Source organism: Melospiza melodia, chromosome 5, assembly GCF_035770615.1.
Source record: "Melospiza melodia melodia isolate bMelMel2 chromosome 5, bMelMel2.pri, whole genome shotgun sequence".
NCBI classification, from domain to species: domain Eukaryota; kingdom Metazoa; phylum Chordata; class Aves; order Passeriformes; family Passerellidae; genus Melospiza; species Melospiza melodia.
Window position 1 is genome coordinate 16,577,747 of NC_086198.1, and position 19,018 is coordinate 16,596,764.

Sequence of the window (19,018 nt, forward strand, 5' to 3'; positions counted from 1 at the left end):
CTGACATCAAGTTCTTTCCAGAGGACATTATTTTGCTCTTGCTTATGTCTGTACTGTACTGTTGTCTTCCAAGGAATTGCACAGATGCTTGTGGCAGACTCAGCTGCTAATATTTGCAGATAAGTCTTTTAATAATGTGAACTGGACTGGAAATTCGCTTTGTTACTTAACAGCCATGAAGGTTCTGTGGAACTCAGAGTGAAGTACTGCGAGGAACTAATGGATCAGTAGTTATTTAAAATGAAATTCAGCAAAAGGGCTCTGAACAAATGCAAAGATAATCTCTTGCATAAGCAAAGTGACACTATCACATCCTTACTTTTCAGCTGGCAGGCCCTGTGCAATCACCTACATGTCCTTAAATTGTAGTGTTTTGACCAGTAGAAGCCAGATAAGGCTCAAGGTGTCTAGCTAGAAGGAAAATTTCAAGTGACTGAGACCTGTACCCCACTGTTCAATTACTCTGAGAAAGGCTACCACTTTCACTCCATTTTCAGTGAAAACAGGCTTCAGATTACAGAGAGAGGACTGCACAATCAGAGAGAGCTACTTTACAAGCTTTGCTTTCCAACTGAAAACCTACTGTCTGCTTTGAGATAAGCAGGAATATGAAGGAGGTGGGACCTAGCAACAAAATCTACAAGTGCTATGGACAGTACAGCTTCTGTGTTTAAGCAAAAAAAGGGGGGACTTAGAGGAGTATTGAGCAAGTAGGCCCTGCATTTAAATACCAAAAAGGTGCTCCTCCAATTTGGACTTGCAGGGCATTTTACCTAAGTTAAAATACTTTTTAGAATTATAATAAATAGTTGTTTTCTTGCTGAATCAAGAAATACCTGCAAGTATGTGAGGCTCAAGTTCACATTGCCTTTCTCCTGAGATGGATTTATTCTGAGCATAATATGAGCATATGAGCATATTAATATGAGCATAATACATATCTGTATTACTTCACAACTTTTTGATAAAGCAAAGCTTTGGTGATTGTCTTCCAGCTCTCTAGGGGGAGAAGAAAAAGGTCAAAATTAATTAATAAATTGCCCTGGTTTGCACTTTAATAATTAAAATTATATGGCAACTAGAAAGTTTTTGATTAAGCCTTTCAGAAAACTTGGCCGTCAACAATTTATGGCCTTGAGACAGAACCCAGAAATCTGTGATTAGTGTATATTTACAGTGGACACTCAGTAACACTGGCTGTGACTGTATTTATACCAGTACCATTGCTCTGTACATATCTGATGGCTCTGCAGTGGTGCTCAAATGCATCTTTTCATGCAGGAATGTTTAAGAAATGGAACTGACCTTTTGTGGTCTAGTCAGCAGCATCACATATAACGGTAAGGTAAAATGAAAATATTTGCTGCTGAAATGAGAACAAAAGTAGAAGAACAAATGTGTTTGGAGATTTGGAAATAAACTGTCAGCATGATACAGAGCAGGATGAAAAGCATCTGTCAGAGCAGAGGGAACAGCACTTTTCCAGTAATGGTGAGACTGTTTGTAGATCACAGGGGAGCTGAAGGAGGGAAGGTGCCATGATACTTCCAGCAGCAGTATATAGAATCAGCAAAAAATGCCCTTTAAGGATGAGTTTGGTTTGTAATTTTCTTTTCCTATTTTAAAGGAAAAATTTAAATTTCTTTTCCTATTTAAAAAAATATCTTCTGGTTTTGACTGCTCTCTGTCTCAATTTCTGGATGACTCCTTGCCCTGAATGGCATGGAACTTCCTTTTTATTTCTCTGACAAAAGTGTAAATCTGAGACTGTTCAGGTGTTTCTGGAGTGGCATAACAGACACACCACATGTCCTGTGCTGATATTTTGTGTCAGCAGCAACTTGCTCAAAGATGAGTCTAGAAGGTGTGCCAATGAAGGGCTTGGCAGGGTATGTTCCAAAATAAAGGGCATGATTTTCAAATGAAGTCCTAAGGTAGCAAGGCAAATGGAGCTCTGTGGGCCAGGAGTCATGGATTCATAACCTGCTTTTTCCTGGTGCCATGTAGCTTGTCCAGCCCTCACTGGTGGTGAGGGACCTGCCTTTGGAGAAGAGCACAGGAAGGGCCATTGCATTAACCCAGTAGAAGTGAAGTGACTTGCTGTGCAGTCACTCATGTCTCAAAACAGGTGCTTATTTGGCATGATGCCTCTGGCCACTGTTGCAGATCCTGTGGTTGTTAGTCACTGGGCCTGAGTCCTTAGTAATTTTTCTGTTTGAAAACGAAATAAAGAAAAACCCACAGATCTGGGGAAACCCGTAAGGGAAAATCTGCTTTGGTAGCAGAAAGGCTTGTGGAAATTCTGCAGGAAGGTTTTCACAGTAAAAAGTGTTTATCTGCTGCATAATTCAAAATATGAAAAAAACAGTAAACCAGCAGAGAATCTGAGGATTTCTGAAATAATTCTTTTGTGCCACACATTTTGTATATTAGCCTAGTAGTTAAGTAATGCTGAGGGCCAGCAAAAGCCATCCTGAGTTTGCTTTGGTGATCGAGGGGTTAAACAGTTACCTCCTGACCTTTTTGTTTGTGTTGGGATTCATTTTAGGTCTTGATACGTAGTGTTGGAATCATTATTTCTAATAGTCAAGTGTTTATATCAGAATGCATTCAGATCTACAGCAAAGCCTGGAAACTTTTGTAATAAGCTTGAAAACAGTGTAAATTTGTTAATCTGTTTTTTGTTTTTGTTTCAGCGTCCTTCATTTAGCAATTATCCACCTTCACACTGAGCTGGTGAAAAACCTCTTGGAAGTGATGCCCCGTTTGAATTACAATAACATCATTAACATGAGAAATGACCTCTATCAGGTGAGCAGTTGTGGGGGTATAAGTGTTGCTGATTGTTTAGCCAGTAAAAAAGAAACTGCACAACTTGCTGTCGGTGGGAAGAGATCAGACTGAAGCAAACAAGTTTAGAAAGAAGAATATACTGGAAGGTTGAGGAGGAAGGAGAGCATGTTGTCACTGGTTTAGTCCATAATTCTCTTGATGGTAACAGAAATGTCTCCATGGGCTAACTGTGGAACAGGCCAAAAAGAGTGAATTCTTCAGTTCATGGCTTCACTATCTGGCTTCTCTGTCACTAAACCAGAGGTGTGGATTACAGTGTGCCAGCTCTGGACTCCTCTAACCTTTCTGACACTGCTTAACTTGGGATCATGAGTCAGTTCCTGCATCATCAGTTATCTGTAGGCACATGTGGAAGCCATAATAACCTCTGCCATTCCTACAGCCCAGATTGTATTTGTGCCCATCACATGAGCACCAAGATTTCCCTTTCATTTCTGCAGTAACTGAGAAAAGCCCATCCTCTTGTCTTTAATCTAGGAGGAAAAGAACTGGCAGGCACAGTTCTGTCTCCTCAGCTATAGTCTGGCCCGTTTGCATTGTAATTCAAGTTCTGAAAAGAGCTGTGGGAACTTGCCTGGAAAAGAATCTCTTATAAAGAGATTGTGCATGCCATTGAGCAGCACTCTGACACTTGTGTCATTTGCTTCGCTGTGAACAGTAAAGGCAGGTTTTAATTCCGTATAGGTAGTCCCAGGAGGTTTATTTTGACTTGGTTTCCTTCACATTTTTATGTTCTTATAAAGTAAGTTTGAAATGTGGAGGCTGCTGATAGTAAGCAGAAGATTCTGAATTGAATTCTGTGCCCTGTGCTTAACAGAAACAGGAAGCAAAGCTGGGCTCTACACCGTAAATAAATCCCTGACCTGATCCCTGATAAATACAGAACCTCTGCAGCTCTCCCTTCCTTCAACTCAAACCTTAAGCCATTGACAGAAGAGAATGTAGACTTGGGCTAGAATTTCCCTTCTCTGCAGATATTCTGAAAGCTGACATATACCTTACAGATGCAGTAATTAATTGCAAATGTGTTGATAGATGTATTGACAAACACAAGCTTATTGTGCAGAGCTGGAATTAGTCTTTATTTTTGAAGTCCTCTGTCAAGGTAATCTAGATATGGAATCTTACTCAATTTTTAAATTATTTTAGTATTGGAATTACCATTTTCCAGACCTCATTAGAATGCTTACTGTTTAAATACATGCATATGTATGTTCAGTGTGATGCTGCTCAGAACTGACAAGAATGCAGTATGCAACCAACCTCTGGAAGGTCCCAAAACCTCTCAGCCTGAGCACTGCTCAGTGCTGCAGGTGCACAGAAATGGGGAATGTGCAGATGGGATCAGCTACTTCAACACACATGGCATAAATGTACAATTGTTTTGCAGTTTGACAAGTGCACAGAACCTGCAGGATGTTCTTCTATTCTGTGCAGCCATAAGGAACTCCTATGCCCATGGCTGCAAATCTCTGATTCAGGAGCAAAATGAAAGCATGGTTCATTACTAAAGGATTTGAGTAGGGCCTGGAAAGCACATGTGCTCCCACTGTGGCATGAACTTGGTGATGGGGCAGCCATAGAAGCAGGCTTGCAGTGTGTGGGGGGCACAGGGATGATCTCATTTCCCAGGTCCCTTGCACTGCAATGCTCAAATAGCCAGGTCAGTGCCCTGGCTTATAGAGCAGGCAGCATCTTTGTTCCTCCCGAAGTCCAGCGGCTGACACTGGCATGGCAGCTTTTATTTCCAGTACGTTAGAAACCCTATTTGTAGTTTCAGTAGAAAAGAAGCTACACCATTCCAAAGCCAACTAAAATCTTGCATATGCGTACAATCTTCTCACACTAGGAGCTTTTATGGGTTTCAGAGATTTCTGTACAAGTGATACAGCTTTGTTTATCTTCTTATGGCTTCCTTCTGTCACTTGCAGACCCCCCTGCACCTGGCAGTAATCACAAAGCAGGCAAAGGTGGTGGAAGACTTGCTGAAGGCTGGAGCAGATGTCAGCCTTCTGGATCGCCATGGCAATTCTGTCTTACATTTAGCTGCTACTGAAGGAGATGACAAGATTTTGAGTCTACTCCTCAGGCACGAGAAGGTATCTCCCATGGTCAACCTCCCCAATGCTGAAGGTATGGAAAGATAATGGCTTATGTTACACCCTTCCCTACTAGACAAACACACCACAATTCCTGCCAACACTGTGCTGCTACATAGGTAGATACAGACCCTGAAAATAACATCTTTCCCCATTTTGCATATGCTGCCCTTGGCACAGATGAGAGAACACAGGCGAGTCAGTTTTCTGGTTATACAGAACAGGAAGATTGGTAATGGTCACATGACACAGCATGGATTTGATTTTTGTCCCTGTACATTCTCTTCAATATCACAGAACCTCAAGCACTTCTGTTCCATCTTGTTCCTTATGCCACCCTTGGTTTTTTTAAAAAATCCCCCCGGAAGAAAATGTTTCCTCCTGCCCAGTGAATGAAATCCCCTTAGAAATAGTTTCTGCACTAGTATTGAGTTTCATATCTGGAACTTTGTGACCATCCAGAATTAGAGCCTGTAAAATAACCACAAAGAGACAGTTCTCCCATTTTTCAGTGTGCAGGGGACTTCAATCCAGTACTCCTGATCTAATAGATTGTAAAACGTCTGACCTAAAAATGTCGTCATGAATTCAAAAAACTGTGTTCAGTTCTTCAGGAAGAGAGGTTTTTTGGTTGGGTGTTGGTTGGGTTTTTAAAAAAAGGCTTTATTATTATCTTTCTGGTGCAGGTATTCTTGAGATGACAGGTCACTGTGACCTTACAGGAGGATAATACTAAAATATATCAGTTACTCTCCGAACCATTTTCTAGAAGAGATGTTCAGTGGCAGATGGGGCCAATGTGGGGTACCTACTTGTTTGACACCAAGATGCAGATTTTCTTTTTAAGGCTATTCTCTTGAGGCAAAAAGATGCTCTAGGTGAGCTCTGTAGTTCCTGCCTTCTGTTCCACCTTGTAATTTGATTTTTTTTCCTTCCATGGTTTTGACTCTCCAAGTTCCAATTTATGCACAAAGAATGTATTTATTGACACCATCAACTTCATCCTGAGCCTCCACCTGGAGTACTTCCTTAGGGTCTGGGGCCCCCAACATAAATAAGAAGGACATGGGCTTGTTGGAGCAGGGCCAGAGGAGGGCATAAAGATGTTCACAGGTCTGTAACACCTCTCCTCTGCAGACAGGCTGGGAGAGCTGAGAATGGAGAAGAAAAGGCTCCAAGGAGACCTTACAGCACCTTCCAGTACCTAAAGGGGACCTACAGGAAAGCTGGAGAGAGGTGTTTTATGAGGATGCGTAGGGATGGCACAAGGGAAAGTGGCTTTAAGCTGACAGAGAGTGGGTTTAGATTAGATCTAAGACAGAAATGCCTCACTGTGAGGATGGAACTGTGAGGATGGTGAGACACTAGAACAGGTTGCCCAGAGAAGTTGTGGATGCCTCATTCCTGAAAGTAGGTTCAAGGCCGGGATGGGTCTTCGAGCAGCTTGGTCTGGTGGAGGGTGTCCCTGCCCACAGCAGGAGTGGGGTGGAACTAGATGATCTTTGAAGTCCTTTCCAACCCTAAAAATTCTATGATTCAGTCATCTTTTATTGTATAAGCAGGCAAAATATGTTACTTCTGCTCAGATAAGTACAGTAAGTCATTTTACAGTTTTCTCACTTTGAAACTCATTACTCTGACATTTCTGAATTTTACAATATTAATGTAGATGAGGGATGGGTTTTGTTTTGTGTAGGTCTCAGTGCAATTCACATGGTGGTGATGGCAAATAGCATGTCCTGCCTCAAACAGCTGATTGCTGCTGGAGTTAACATCAATGCTCAGGAACAAAAATCTGGACGAACTGCATTGCATTTGGCTGTTGAACAAGAGAACATCCCCTTGGCAGGCTGCCTTTTGCTTGAGGTAAAGGCAGAATTTCTTTCTTCCAGGTCTTTTCAATTACATGTTTAAAAGCTGTTGACAATCCCAGAATGCTTCAGAATGACAGAAGTAAGGGGGGAGGGTCCTGTTTATTGACCAGATTACTTGAACTAGTATAGTGGCAAAGTTACTGATAATGTTACTGTTTTGTTCAGCACTGCTGGTGAAGCTTTTGCCCAAGTTGAGGAATTTAGAGTTTGTGACCCTAACCTGACTGCATATGCCATGTATAATTTGCACTGAGTAAGGCTGGCAGGCACTGAAGTTACCATGAACAAGTTAATCCCTTCTTCTGTCTAAAGTAGAACAGGTATAGAGTTGTGCAGAGAAATGTAGTTGTGTAATCTGTAAATATTTATCTTATCATAACACCTTGATCCTGGTATCTTAATTCTACACACCCCAGCTGGCTGTGTAGCTTTCCTCTGTGCTCATGCATGGATGTACCACCAGCCTGGCTCTTCTGATGAGCAGCAGGAGGGCAGGATTCTCTGCACACCACTCCCACCCCACAGGCCATGGGCAAGCAGATGGCAGAAGTTTTACAGGGGATGCAAAGTGGCTTTTATCTACCTGACCTATTTGGAGATATACCCTGTGCCTCCTGCTCTATCACTGGAGCACACTACCACTCTATGCATGTAGACAGTTGTGGTTCCTTTCTAACTCCTTCTTTTCAGGCAACAGCTAGAGTTTTTATGCTACCACACACAGAATGGTGCTTACTTGCACAGTAGCAGTGTTAATGCTGACATGAGCCTCTGCAGCTGTATGGTACAGATTTTTTTTCTTTTTTGCCATTCAACAAAATCTTAGGGTGATGCAGATGTGGACAGCACTACATATGATGGGACAACTCCACTTCACATCGCAGCTGGAAGGGGCTCCACAAAATTGGCAGCAGTTCTCAAAGCAGCAGGTATGGAAATAGATCTTTGCTGGAGACTTCTCTTTCACAGTGACAATTCAAGTTAAAAGGTTGCAAAGCAGAATGAATTTGTTTAAACGTGTGGAGGAAGTCAGGTGTTAAAGCAAGAAGGTCTGAATTTCCTCAGAAAGTCCTGCTCTGAGGTGCTGTACTAATCACTCTTCAGCACCATCTAATGGCTGGAAAGGCAAACTATGTTGGTCCAAAAACTTCTCGAGAGGACTTTGGGAAGTTTCTTGAGTATCTTTTGTAGCTTTTATAGCTAAAGAAGCAGAGAACAGATCTTTTTATGTATCTGGGATAAGTGTTGGACTGCTTTAGAAAGAAAAAGCCAAAAAAAAATTACCATCACTGAAGCATCAGCTTGTAGTGTCTCCTACTGCTGTCACTTGGGAAGAATTAGGTTGGAGTATTTACTGGAACATTTTGTCAATTGTACTTAAACCTAGTTTTTCTCCTTTGAAACAGAAACCCAAGCCTCCCATTGCTGAGACTGCCTGCTTGGTCTTTTAAAAAACACCCTCACTTTCTCTGACACTAAAAAGCAGCACCACACCATCCCTTCATCACATACATGCTGTGCTGTGTGAGGCAACATGGGACTGGGAGTCAGCTGATACAACCAGAGCTCTTTCTCTGGGCCCTAAGGCTCAGCTTATCAGTTTTTTTCCCTCTTTATAATGGAGAGTAGCATTGTACAGAGATGTGACAGCATTTAAATGTAACTGAAAAAAAGAGCCACTTGCTAGCTTAATATAAAGTATCATTCACCTGGAGTAAATTAGCTGATTTGCCATTCAGTACATAGAAAACATATTTTAAATATTATTGAGAAGCAACTTGAAGCCCTTTTCCCACCCCCCTCCTTGTTTTTCAGGTGCCAATCCTCACATTGAGAACTTTGAGCCATTGTTTGATCTAGACTCTGTGAAAGATGATGATGATGATGATGAAGGGATTGTGCCTGGAACAACACCACTGGATATGGCAGCCACGTCTGAGGTATGTGGTCTGTTTTCTCTTTTAGCTTTTTGTTGTTTTTTTTCTAATTATAAAGGATAGGTCAGTTCTCTCAGCCAGCTCCTTTCATTGCATCCAAAATTACTGCAATTAATTCGATGAATTTGCCATCAAAAATTAAGCTAATTCAGCCATAAAACTCCCCTGATGAAACAGCATTGGAAGAAAGCTCCACTGAACTAAGGCTGCTGAACAGAAATGACCAGGCAGTTCTTGAAGCAGTTGCTCTAGAGTCTTCAATGGGAAAGTATTTACCTGGGTGGGCAGCTTGTGTTTGAAGGCCCATTCTCCAAGGGGTTTCTTTGCTGAGTGTTCTTCAGAACTGCAGCCTGTGTGAGGTGGGAAAATGCACTTCTGTGTTCTACCCCAACAGTGACTGACCTGATTATTGTGCATGTGGCTTGGTGTGAATGTAAAGGATAAGCAGTCAGCATCTCTGCTCATCTGGAGCTGGGGAGTGGTACCAAGCTTAGGTGAAAATCTAACCCAGGCTGTTTTAAATGACTGGTTGTAGCAGCAGGCAGCTGCTCCTTGCCTAGTCTCTGCTACTGCCATTTATTTACTGCCAAGACTTCCTCTGTGTCTTGAAAATAGTTGCCAGATGATCCAGCTTAAAATAAAGGGAGATTAACTTCTCAAGATTTCTCCCTAAAGTTTAGCACAGGTTTTTGTACAGTATCCTTAGTCATACTGAGCCTGGGAGAGAAAAAGAATGCTGATTTACAGATGGAATTTTATAGAAGACTGCTGAGACTTAATGGACACTAACTAGATTTCTGCTAAATACTGACTTTATTGTATTCTCTTAGGTGTATGACATATTAAATGGCAAACCCTACGAGTCAGCAGAGGTTTTGGAGGACTTACTCACACAAGGTAACACCTATAAAGACTTGACAATATCCCTCTAGTAATTGAGTACTGAAAGAGTAGTGGCAGAAGACATTGCCCTGCTTGTAACTGAGCTGCTGAGAGAGATGATGTGCCCTCCCACCCACTCACTCATACAATGAGCATGATCCCCTTAAGATGTCTCAAGGACAAGGAGTACATTTGCAGTATTGCAGCAATACATTTGTAAATGCTGGGATTGAACTCTCAGTTTGGCTTTGTTTCTGCTTAAAAATTAACTGGTGCATGTTTTGTATAAATAATAAACTAACGTATTTCTCTGTTCCCCAGGACATTTGAGAGAGCTGAATGAGAATTCCAAGATGCAGCTTTACAAACTATTGGAATTGCCTGATCCAACCAAAAACTGGTCCACCCTAGCACAAAAACTGGGTCTTGGCATACTTAATAATGCCTTCAGGTTGAGCCCTTCCCCATCGAAGACTCTGCTGGATAACTATGAGGTAATGTGCTGTAACAGGTTATAAAGAACATTGATACACGTAGAGAGCCTTGTTCTCCTGCACAGTGAGACAGTGCAGCCCTGCAGTTTTAGCCAGCCTGGATCATGCTGAGTGTCTGATGTCTGCTCTTTCAGGTGTCTGGTGGTACAGTTCAAGAGCTGATCGCTGCTTTGAGACAGATGGATCACACAGAAGCCATAGAAATAATTCAGGAAGCACTGTCCATCTCACACAGACCGCCTCCCCTGGAGGACAGCACAGCAAAATCTCTTCCATTATCACCACCACTCACCTTTGCAAATGGAGAGACAGGTAAAACTGACAGCAAAATATGAACAGCTTTATTTAAGATTTTTTTCAGTTTTCCCTCTCCACTCTATCTAGGACTGTTAGTATTGCACACCTTCTTGCACACACTGCTTCACCTACTTACTGGTTCCAGAAATATTTTACTGCAGTGTGACTCCTGTCATCATAGATATCTGCTAGACATAGAAGAGAGAGGAAAAATTAATCACTTGAATCAGCATGCCTGCATGACAGCATTCATTCTACTGCTGCCCTTTGCTAAAACCAGACACCTGCCATTTGCTAATGGTAATGCCTTGGATGTACTGGGAATATAGGCAATTATCTCTGCTTTTGACTTCCCCCCCCGCCCCACAGCTGGATAAACAAAAATGTTTTGGGCTCCTAAACTTTTTGGCAAGACTTCAGTATTAAATTTCTCCTTCCACAATGTGTAGCACTCCAAAATGGCCCAGTGTTCTGTAGGCAAAGAAACTGGGGATGGCTTAGGTTACACAGGACCTCAAGGAGTCCTGCTGGCCAACTATCTGCTCAGAGCAGGGCCAGTGGAACATGACAAGAGGTTGCCCATGTTATGTCCAGCTGAGTTCTGAGCACCTTCAATGACAGAGGTTCTACAGTGGTTTTGGGAAGGGAATTCTTCTAAGAGAGATTGTGAGAAGTTTGCTATCAGGGCTGTTCAGTCATTGCCTGGCCAGGTTTAGTAAGAAAAATGTTTGTTTTTTCCTGTTCAAACACTGCTAGTGCTGCCTGTAGCCAAATGTGGAAACTTACACCCTGTGTAAAAACATTGTAGGTATTTCTAGTAAGAAAAAAGAAACACCACAGTCACTCCATTCCAATCTAACATTGCCAGTTTATTCTCTATGGAAAACTGTTTGGTCAGTCATGGAATAAACCTTCACACCCACCCAAAAAAGTGCTTGTACACATACTGCCCCTTTAGATTCATCTTGAAGGGTAAGAGGGATTCTGCTCCCTCTGCAACATAGAGGGCATCTCACAGTTTAAGATGTTTGCTTAGAAGAACAAGACTGAACTCTTAAGGTACCAGCACTGTTTTAGCCACACTGATCCCACATCGTACCTTCAGTTCCAGCTTACAGTCCACAGATCCTTCTGTGGATCCTGCCCAGGTGATGAATGCTACTGACTTGTTCCTATTTTGGGGTCACTTACTAGATGAAAGCTCTCAAAAAGAAATCTGTAAGTTGAAATAACGTGAATTAGAAGTTTTAGGAGCCTCATCCTGGAGTTGCACACTTGCACAGAGTGTGACTCGGAGAACCAGAGACCCTTTTGCCCTGTCATCACCACAGTTGGGCAGAGTCCTGACCCAACTGCAGTGACAGAATTAGTGTCAGTAGAGCACCAGGCTTCTCATCCCATCCAACCTCCAACTGCAAGCTGATCTCTGCCAGTAGTACATCAGATCACATGCTTTGGTGGCCTGGAAACAGTCAGTACAGCTTTTCCTATTACAATACCTCATGTTAGACCTATTTTCCTATTGAAGAGCTTGACCCTGTTGCTTTATATGCCTTAGGCTTTTCTCAAAGCAACCTTGCTCAAGCCACACAAATGATGTTTCCCTTTTCTCTGTCCCTCAGGTGAGCTCTACAACAGCAGATTCCAAGACCCTGAAAGTGTGTGTGACAGTGGTGTGGAGACCTCCTTCCGCAAGCTGAGCTTCACCTACTCAGACTCTCTGAGCAGCAAGTCCTCACTAACACTTGGCAAAATGGCCCTGGGCTGTGGACATCAAAGCTCAGGGCAAAGCAATTACATAGCTGACTAGTAATCTTCAGTTGGCAAGATATAGTTCCAGGAAGAAATGGGACATTTCAAATTACATCAGTGTCATCCTGGCCAGAGGGAAGGGAACTCACAACCAAAAGTACACTGGAAGAATCTCACCTGAACAAATGGCAACTGCAGCATGCGACTCCTAGCCACTGCTTCCTTCCTCAAGTACATTTAATTGTGTTCATTTACAAGCCATTTACAACAACCAGGGCTCCACTGCTGCATTAATACACAGGTCTGGATGCTGTCAAAGACTTACTGAACTTCCCTGGTCTGTGAGGATTTTCTTTTACAGATGAAAAAGAAGTTGTTAATGCATAATACAAACTTACTAAAGAGGTTAAGCACAGGAGCAATCAGAGGATACAGTTTCTAGCTGCTCTCTTCATAATTTTTGCAGCACAGTTGCATGCAAACAGCTTATAAAATAGCTGGCAAAGAAAAATCATTACTTTAATCACAACAGAGACAACTTAGCGAAAAAAGAGAATCCTAAAAGAATCTTGTATATTTCAAATAATGTATTTAAACTTAACTTTGGTGCCTCTTATTCAAAAATTTTTCAAGTTTGGCATTTTCCTACTTGTAAATAGTTTTTTTTATATCTGTTCCTTTTTTGAAAAGCGTGCTTTTTAAATGCTTATTTTTATTTTACTTTTATAATAAAACCCCAAAATTAATGCTCCTGTCTGTGCCTGCTGTGATTCTTACATTACTTTTCAAGTAGAGGTATTGAAGATTTAGCATCTCTATTTTAGGCATCGATACAAGATCATGCTGATTTCCAAGCACTAAAATGAAAGGTTGCAAGCCACCTGTCTTAAGCCTGAAGTATCTTTTATGGAGGGAGAGCAGGACCATCAGCTACTGCTGAGCATCTGTACTTTGAGATTAAGGCCTCTTCTTTTAGTTCTTATTATGGCAGCAGAGAATCATTTACACTGAAACCAACTATTTAGTGTTTCAGCAAATTTCTGATGAGACAGCTCTCCTTTGGGCTATCTAGAATCTCCTGTAGTAACTGTGCTCATGAGCAGTGTTTCTTCTTGTCTGACATCAATTCTGAGATGGTGAGTGTCCTGTTATTGATGTTGGCACAACTAAACAGAACAGGCATCAGAGTTCATGATAAAAAAAAACAGGAGGGGCACTGTACCACTGTCACTTACCTCTAGCCAACTTTTTTGGCACAAAGAAGGAGCGTTGACAGGGTGGTTCTTGGCTCAGCTCAGTCTTCAGTAACCTGGGTGTCACTCCTGAGAAAATGAATCAAAATAAACCTTGAAAATGGTTATGTTTAGAGTGGTAGCTGCTGTAATCAATTAAATGAGTAACGAAAAAAACTTGTGAATTTATTTTATAATCTGGCTGAATTACTGAGAATATAAATTACTTCCAGAGAAGAAGATTAAAAGTGCCATTCATTCGTTCTTTCAGTTCTTGTATGTATAATCATCCAGGCAGTGTCTAAGGCATATAGATTTTTGTTCAATTAATGTACTTCTCCAGTGTTCTCTTTGTATTCCAGCTCTAATAGAAACAGGCAAAAGTTCTTCTATTTCCAGGAGTGGAGGGGCTTTTTGGGCCCCAGGAGAGCTGCTGTTCAAGTAAAACACACCTTCTGCTTCCAAAGAATTTCCAGCACAGCTCAGGGGGCTGGCAGAGATTTTTACTGAGGTTTCTACAATGCTGCAGGTCACTAGGGCACCCTGGTTTTTATGCACAACTTTTAGCTTTAGTTCTGACCAGCTCTGCTTTTAAACCACCAGGAGACACCTGGATCTGTATTTCCTTAAAGCACTTTGTGACCAGATGTTGCATAATAGCTGTTTATCAGGTTAGTGATCATGCACAGCAGGTCCCCTAGGCCCTATGTATGGAAGTGCTTTAAATGGCAGCCTGGCAGCTTCTCAGTTTCATTGTATTTAATAAAAAAGACTTTAATATTTTTTGGTTTTTCCCCCTTTTTTTAGAGATAGAAAATTGTTGCTGAGCACATCTGTTTACACCTGGCTTATAGAGAGAAACCTCCAAACTTAATCTGTATGTGCAGTGGAATAGAGCTTGCTCTGTTATTCTGCTACTCTGCTGCAGTAATAAACAGAAAATTGTTGAAAGCAGCAAAAGTTGTAACAACAGATCTCTTCAGATGTTCTCTGCATTTGATATGAAATGAAAGATTCAGAAAGTTCAACTGCCCTTGATTTTAGATTAGCTGCTACGGTTGTATGTTTCCTGGCATCATCTTGGCATGTATGTACAAACTTGGAAATCACTGGAAGACGTAGGCAGCATTCTGAGATTCTATGGACTGCAGGAGGATAAGAATCTTACCTACATGTAGTGGTGTATGAACTGTCTTTTCTCCCTTGCCTGGAAAGTAAAACGCTTTTTTCACACATTTAAGAAAAAAGAGCCACTCTTCTTGCTTCCCCCAAGTAAAGTGACAGGAATGCTGGTGCCCATTTGCTAGTTTATGGTCAATACTCACTCACCATCCACAGTTTCTGGTGTTTCTGGGTGATCATGCCTTGAAATAAAGCAGTTCTAGAGGCCAATGGTCAGTCCAAACTTTTGCTGGCTCCAAAAGACTCCTACAGGAAAAGACAACACAAGTTAATTACCAAGGAGTTGATTTCCTCCTTTCAGCATTATGAAGCAGCCTGATGTCCCACTTAGACCCAGGCTGGAGTATGTTTTTCCATGGCCTCATTTAAATCAAACTACTATAGAATTTTTTAGCCATCCAGTCACCCTTGCCATATGCACAATGCAGAAGAGCACTAGTTCAGGTATTACAGGTCTCTGCTGACAGACTACTTCTTACAGAGATGGCCTTTTTTCATTTAAGTTTTGGTTTTCCACACTAATTGAATTAATTTGGGGGTTTTGTTTTGCTACCTTGTAATATCTGACTGGAAAGCAAGGTTATGTAAACACAATTCTTGGACTGAAACCTGTCCTAAAAACTTCAAACCATGAATTCCTGGTATCCTAAGTGGGTAAGAAAGAAAACAATGATTCTGACAATAAAAAGGCTGGCTTGTAAGCTTCAAACCCCAGCTCTCCTGTACTGAAAATAAGAAACTCACTGACCCATCTCTCTGCTCCTGACACTGGTTCAAGTTAATGAAAAGGTCTCTGCTACACATCTCCAAAACCAAAAGGGAACTAACTAACAGAAGTAAAAGTACTGAGAAAGATGTGCTTCAAGGCAGAATATTTGTCCAGACCACAAGGTATGCAAACAGCAGGTAACAAGAAAGACTAACTATGAACACTTACTTAGAGAGCAATTTTTAGATACATTTGCATGCTTCTTTCCCAGAGAAAATGCAGAACTTGAAAAAGCTTCCAAGGACACGCTCCAGTAAACTGGAGCAAAATAAGTCTTCCTTGTGTGGCAGGAAGTACAAACAGCTGCCCTCCAAAGCTCAAAACGGCCTCTGCAAGCCCAGAATGTGTTCACAGCTAAATCCCAGCCAGAGAATGGTTTTAGGACAACAGATTAGCCAACACCATACAGTGTTCTTCCCAAACCTGCTCTCAAGTTCTGTTCTGGAAGGGCATTTGTCACGGCTGTGGGGCACTCTGGCTGCTGCTTTTGCCATCAGTGGAGAACAGCCCAGAGGGGCCCAGGAGCAAACAAAGGCCATGAGCACAAGAGAATTCCCTGGTCCTTAACAAGACATTGCAAGGAAGTACCCTGAAGGAACACTGACAGGGCCAGTCCCCTCTGCTGCTGCCACCAATAATGTAATGGCACTGAGGACAAGCATCACAGCTACCAAATGCTGTCCTAAGGCTCCGGCTGCCAAACCCCCATCAGACAGAACTGGCAATACAGGTTATAGCTGCTGCAGCTGTAACAACACCCAGCTGGCAAGATGGATGTGTTGACAGGAGTACAGGCTACCAGTGCTGCCTTCCTATCTCTGCCCAGATCTGAGACAAAGGCAGAACAATGTAACCAATACAGCACAGGATGGCACTGCCAAAGTAACAATGGTTAACCAAAGTACACCTTACAGCCACTGCTGCACGGTGAGAGAACAGCTTCTATAAACACACACCTACTACAACACCAGGAAACCAAAAGAACATATTAAGGATATTAAAACAATAATGGAAGTCAACCTTCCCCTTTAAATTCTGTTTTGAGTTCAAGCATTTGGCTTAAGCAATTGCTAATCTTTCACAATGGCACCTGGTGCTGAATTAAAGATTTTCATTGAGAAAGAATGGACCTACTACTTAGGGAGCTCCTGACCTTCAAAAACAGCAATAATTTTTAAAATATCCCAAACCTTGCTATGTCAATCTGGTAACTGCAGAAAGCAACAGGGAAAAAAACATAATAGAATGCTGTTATGTTTAACTGGTAGACTTTATTTGCACAGCCTTCATCATTTATTAATCATGTACCACATCATTTCTTTTCAAGATTTTGCCTAAAACTTGTGACAGGCTAGATGAGGTCACAGTTATCCAAATTAATAATTAATGAATGGGTTTTGCTTCTAGCAATCCAGAAGTTTTTCTACATATCTTAAACTTCACTCATTTGCTGAGATGAACAAATATCACTGACCTCCAGATAGGTCTCTTGATTGTCTCTAAACAAGTGATTCCTCCAAAGTTTTATTTATTTAACACTGTTAAGTGCCATTTTGAAATTCTATCTAGATGTTGCTGGAAGAGACATTTCTCCATCAATGTAAAAGAAAGACATCAACAGACTTGCCCTCTTCCTAATACACTGCAGCAGTATATATTAATCATATTTTCTCTACATTTGTTCTTTCTTACCTTATGTTGACTTTACTGCTGCTTTGATTCCACCTTGATTCCAGGACACCAAAAAAACTGAAGGATTTCTCTGGTATTGTTGGCCCATGATGCCTCTCAGAACAGCTTTTTCATTTCCTTTGTCAGCGCCTGCATTTGTTAAGTTTTACTCATGACTGTCATTTTCCCTATTTTACAAAATCTATTAACATTGGCACATACACATCCATATTTTGATTGTTTTCATGTCTTCTTTTAATTAGGACTTGTTTTGAACCAGATGCAACTGCAGTTAGTTGTTTTGGTGACCCAATAAAGCATCTGTCATTAATCATTTCCCTTTCATCTCTAAGTTTTTCCTCTCGCTCAGGAGTATGTCAGCTTTGGCTAAGACCAAAGTATCAACATGCTCATTAAAACTGTGATCACAACTCAAACTGAGTCTGAGTTCTCCCACACGTACCCCAGAACCCCCCACACCACCAGTGAGCAATGCCCACGTGCTGCTTTTACAACAGCAATGGACATCAGTGGCAGAGCTCCTTCAAACTCCACCTACTGCCATGCTGATTCTGCTTTGCAAGAAAATTAATATTTGCTTGGGTGGACAGAGGATCCTTGTGGAACACCAGCAAGACCCCAGCTGCATTCCAAACCAAGGCTGACAGACAAGCCAAATGTTTAGCAACCTGACCATGGAGTGGCTGGAGGCAGTCCCAGCTTCACTCCCTATCCTTCTCCCTTGCTCTCAGCATACACCTTGCTGGTATCCTAAACTGAATTTCCACTTACAGCATAGTGAAACTAGGGAAAAAATATGGATGTGTTTTCAATACACCACATATATTATATGTAAGCTTTGCTGTTGGTATCTTTACAATGAACCAGCAGTTACAATTCACAAGACAGGAAGACACAGTATATTCTTTAGCCAGTTCAAAGTGCACGTCAATTCAGAGAAATGAAATTTCAATGAAATTCTTCTAATTTTTATTTCTCCTCCTGTTTCACTCTTTATCTAGAATGAAATTAAGTATTCTCAGACAACATCCAGTAGAGAGGTCAAGATTAGTGAACTTTTTAGCTCTTCAACACTAGTAGGTTCCCAAGGATAAAACACAACTGTTTTCTTCTTTTCAGTCATAAGGAAACCATTATCACTAAATCTGCCTTTTATACTCCCTACATCCAAAGTAACAAAAGGAGCAATTGCAGTGGTCTGAAGAACAAATATATAAATGCCATCTTGTTGGGACACAGAGGCCTGAAAGAGAAATAAAAAATATGTATTGTTAAAAAAATACATGTCAAAGAATACTCCAGTTACACCCAAACTGGGAAAGACCTGCATACCAGTAGGCTGAACAATCACATCTCATCAAAAGTAGTATTCTTCATATCTAAGAATCATGTGAAAACTGCAAATGTTACTAGAGCCTTCCTACAAAATACTACAGACTGGAAAAATGCCAAGAAGTATTATCACTTTGCCATCTTCTTATGAGAATAACTGAGTAAATGGTAATCTGAGTTCTACATAGTACTGCAGTATCCTGTACTTACTGCAGTGAAAGAGATTTGTCCTTTCACCAACACTTCACTCAACTTAGCAGTTCACATCTGCTAAAAGAGCTTGCCTTTCAATTATACACAGAATAGAAATACACAAAAGACAAAGATGGTAAAAATCCCAGTAAGACAGAAAGACATCTCATCTTAATGCATCATGGCAGTAAAACCCTCATACTTAATTTAGTTATATATTACAAAAAAATTGTAAAATGTAAGGTCAAGGTATAATGTTTTGTATTAAGTTCCATCAGCACTTAAATCTCAGAGAGACCTTAAATCCCAGCCAGGATGCATTCTCATGCAGCACTCCCCATTCACCACAATGAAAGATTATGCTACATAGCTTTCAAATACCAGTTAACCATCTATAAAAAGAAGACAAATTACAGTCAGTACAGGCATCA

The 19,018-nt window shown here is 41.2% G+C and overlaps 2 protein-coding genes and 1 long non-coding RNA gene across 9 annotated transcripts in view; 1 reads left to right on the forward strand and 2 right to left on the reverse strand.

Moving 5' to 3' along the window:
• NFKB1 (nuclear factor kappa B subunit 1) overlaps positions 1-12,944 on the forward strand; it is a 65,969-nt gene extending 53,025 nt beyond the window's left edge. For all 4 annotated transcript variants that reach the window (XM_063156415.1, XM_063156416.1, XM_063156417.1 and 1 more), the window contains exons 16-24: positions 2,697-2,811; positions 4,785-4,986; positions 6,649-6,818; positions 7,653-7,755; positions 8,642-8,766; positions 9,594-9,660; positions 9,967-10,139; positions 10,274-10,451; positions 12,059-12,944. In XM_063156415.1, the coding sequence (XP_063012485.1) occupies positions 2,697-2,811; positions 4,785-4,986; positions 6,649-6,818; positions 7,653-7,755; positions 8,642-8,766; positions 9,594-9,660; positions 9,967-10,139; positions 10,274-10,451; positions 12,059-12,246 (1,321 nt within the window). In that variant the 3' untranslated portion in view covers positions 12,247-12,944. The remainder of the gene's footprint in view (positions 1-2,696; positions 2,812-4,784; positions 4,987-6,648; positions 6,819-7,652; positions 7,756-8,641; positions 8,767-9,593; positions 9,661-9,966; positions 10,140-10,273; positions 10,452-12,058) is intronic.
• Positions 11,285-17,037, reverse strand: LOC134418304 (uncharacterized). Its single transcript, XR_010027754.1, has 3 exons — positions 14,750-17,037; positions 13,424-13,510; positions 11,285-11,652 (listed from the first exon to the last, which is right to left on the reverse strand). It is a non-coding gene; the product is annotated as an uncharacterized LOC134418304 (long non-coding RNA).
• Positions 17,038-18,009: 972 nt separating this feature from the next.
• Positions 18,010-19,018, reverse strand: part of MANBA (mannosidase beta) — a 54,015-nt gene continuing 53,006 nt past the window's right edge. For all 4 annotated transcript variants that reach the window (XM_063156420.1, XM_063156421.1, XM_063156419.1 and 1 more), the window contains exon 17: positions 18,010-18,306. In XM_063156420.1, coding sequence (XP_063012490.1) covers positions 18,082-18,306 — 225 coding nt within the window. In that variant the 3' untranslated portion in view covers positions 18,010-18,081. The remainder of the gene's footprint in view (positions 18,307-19,018) is intronic.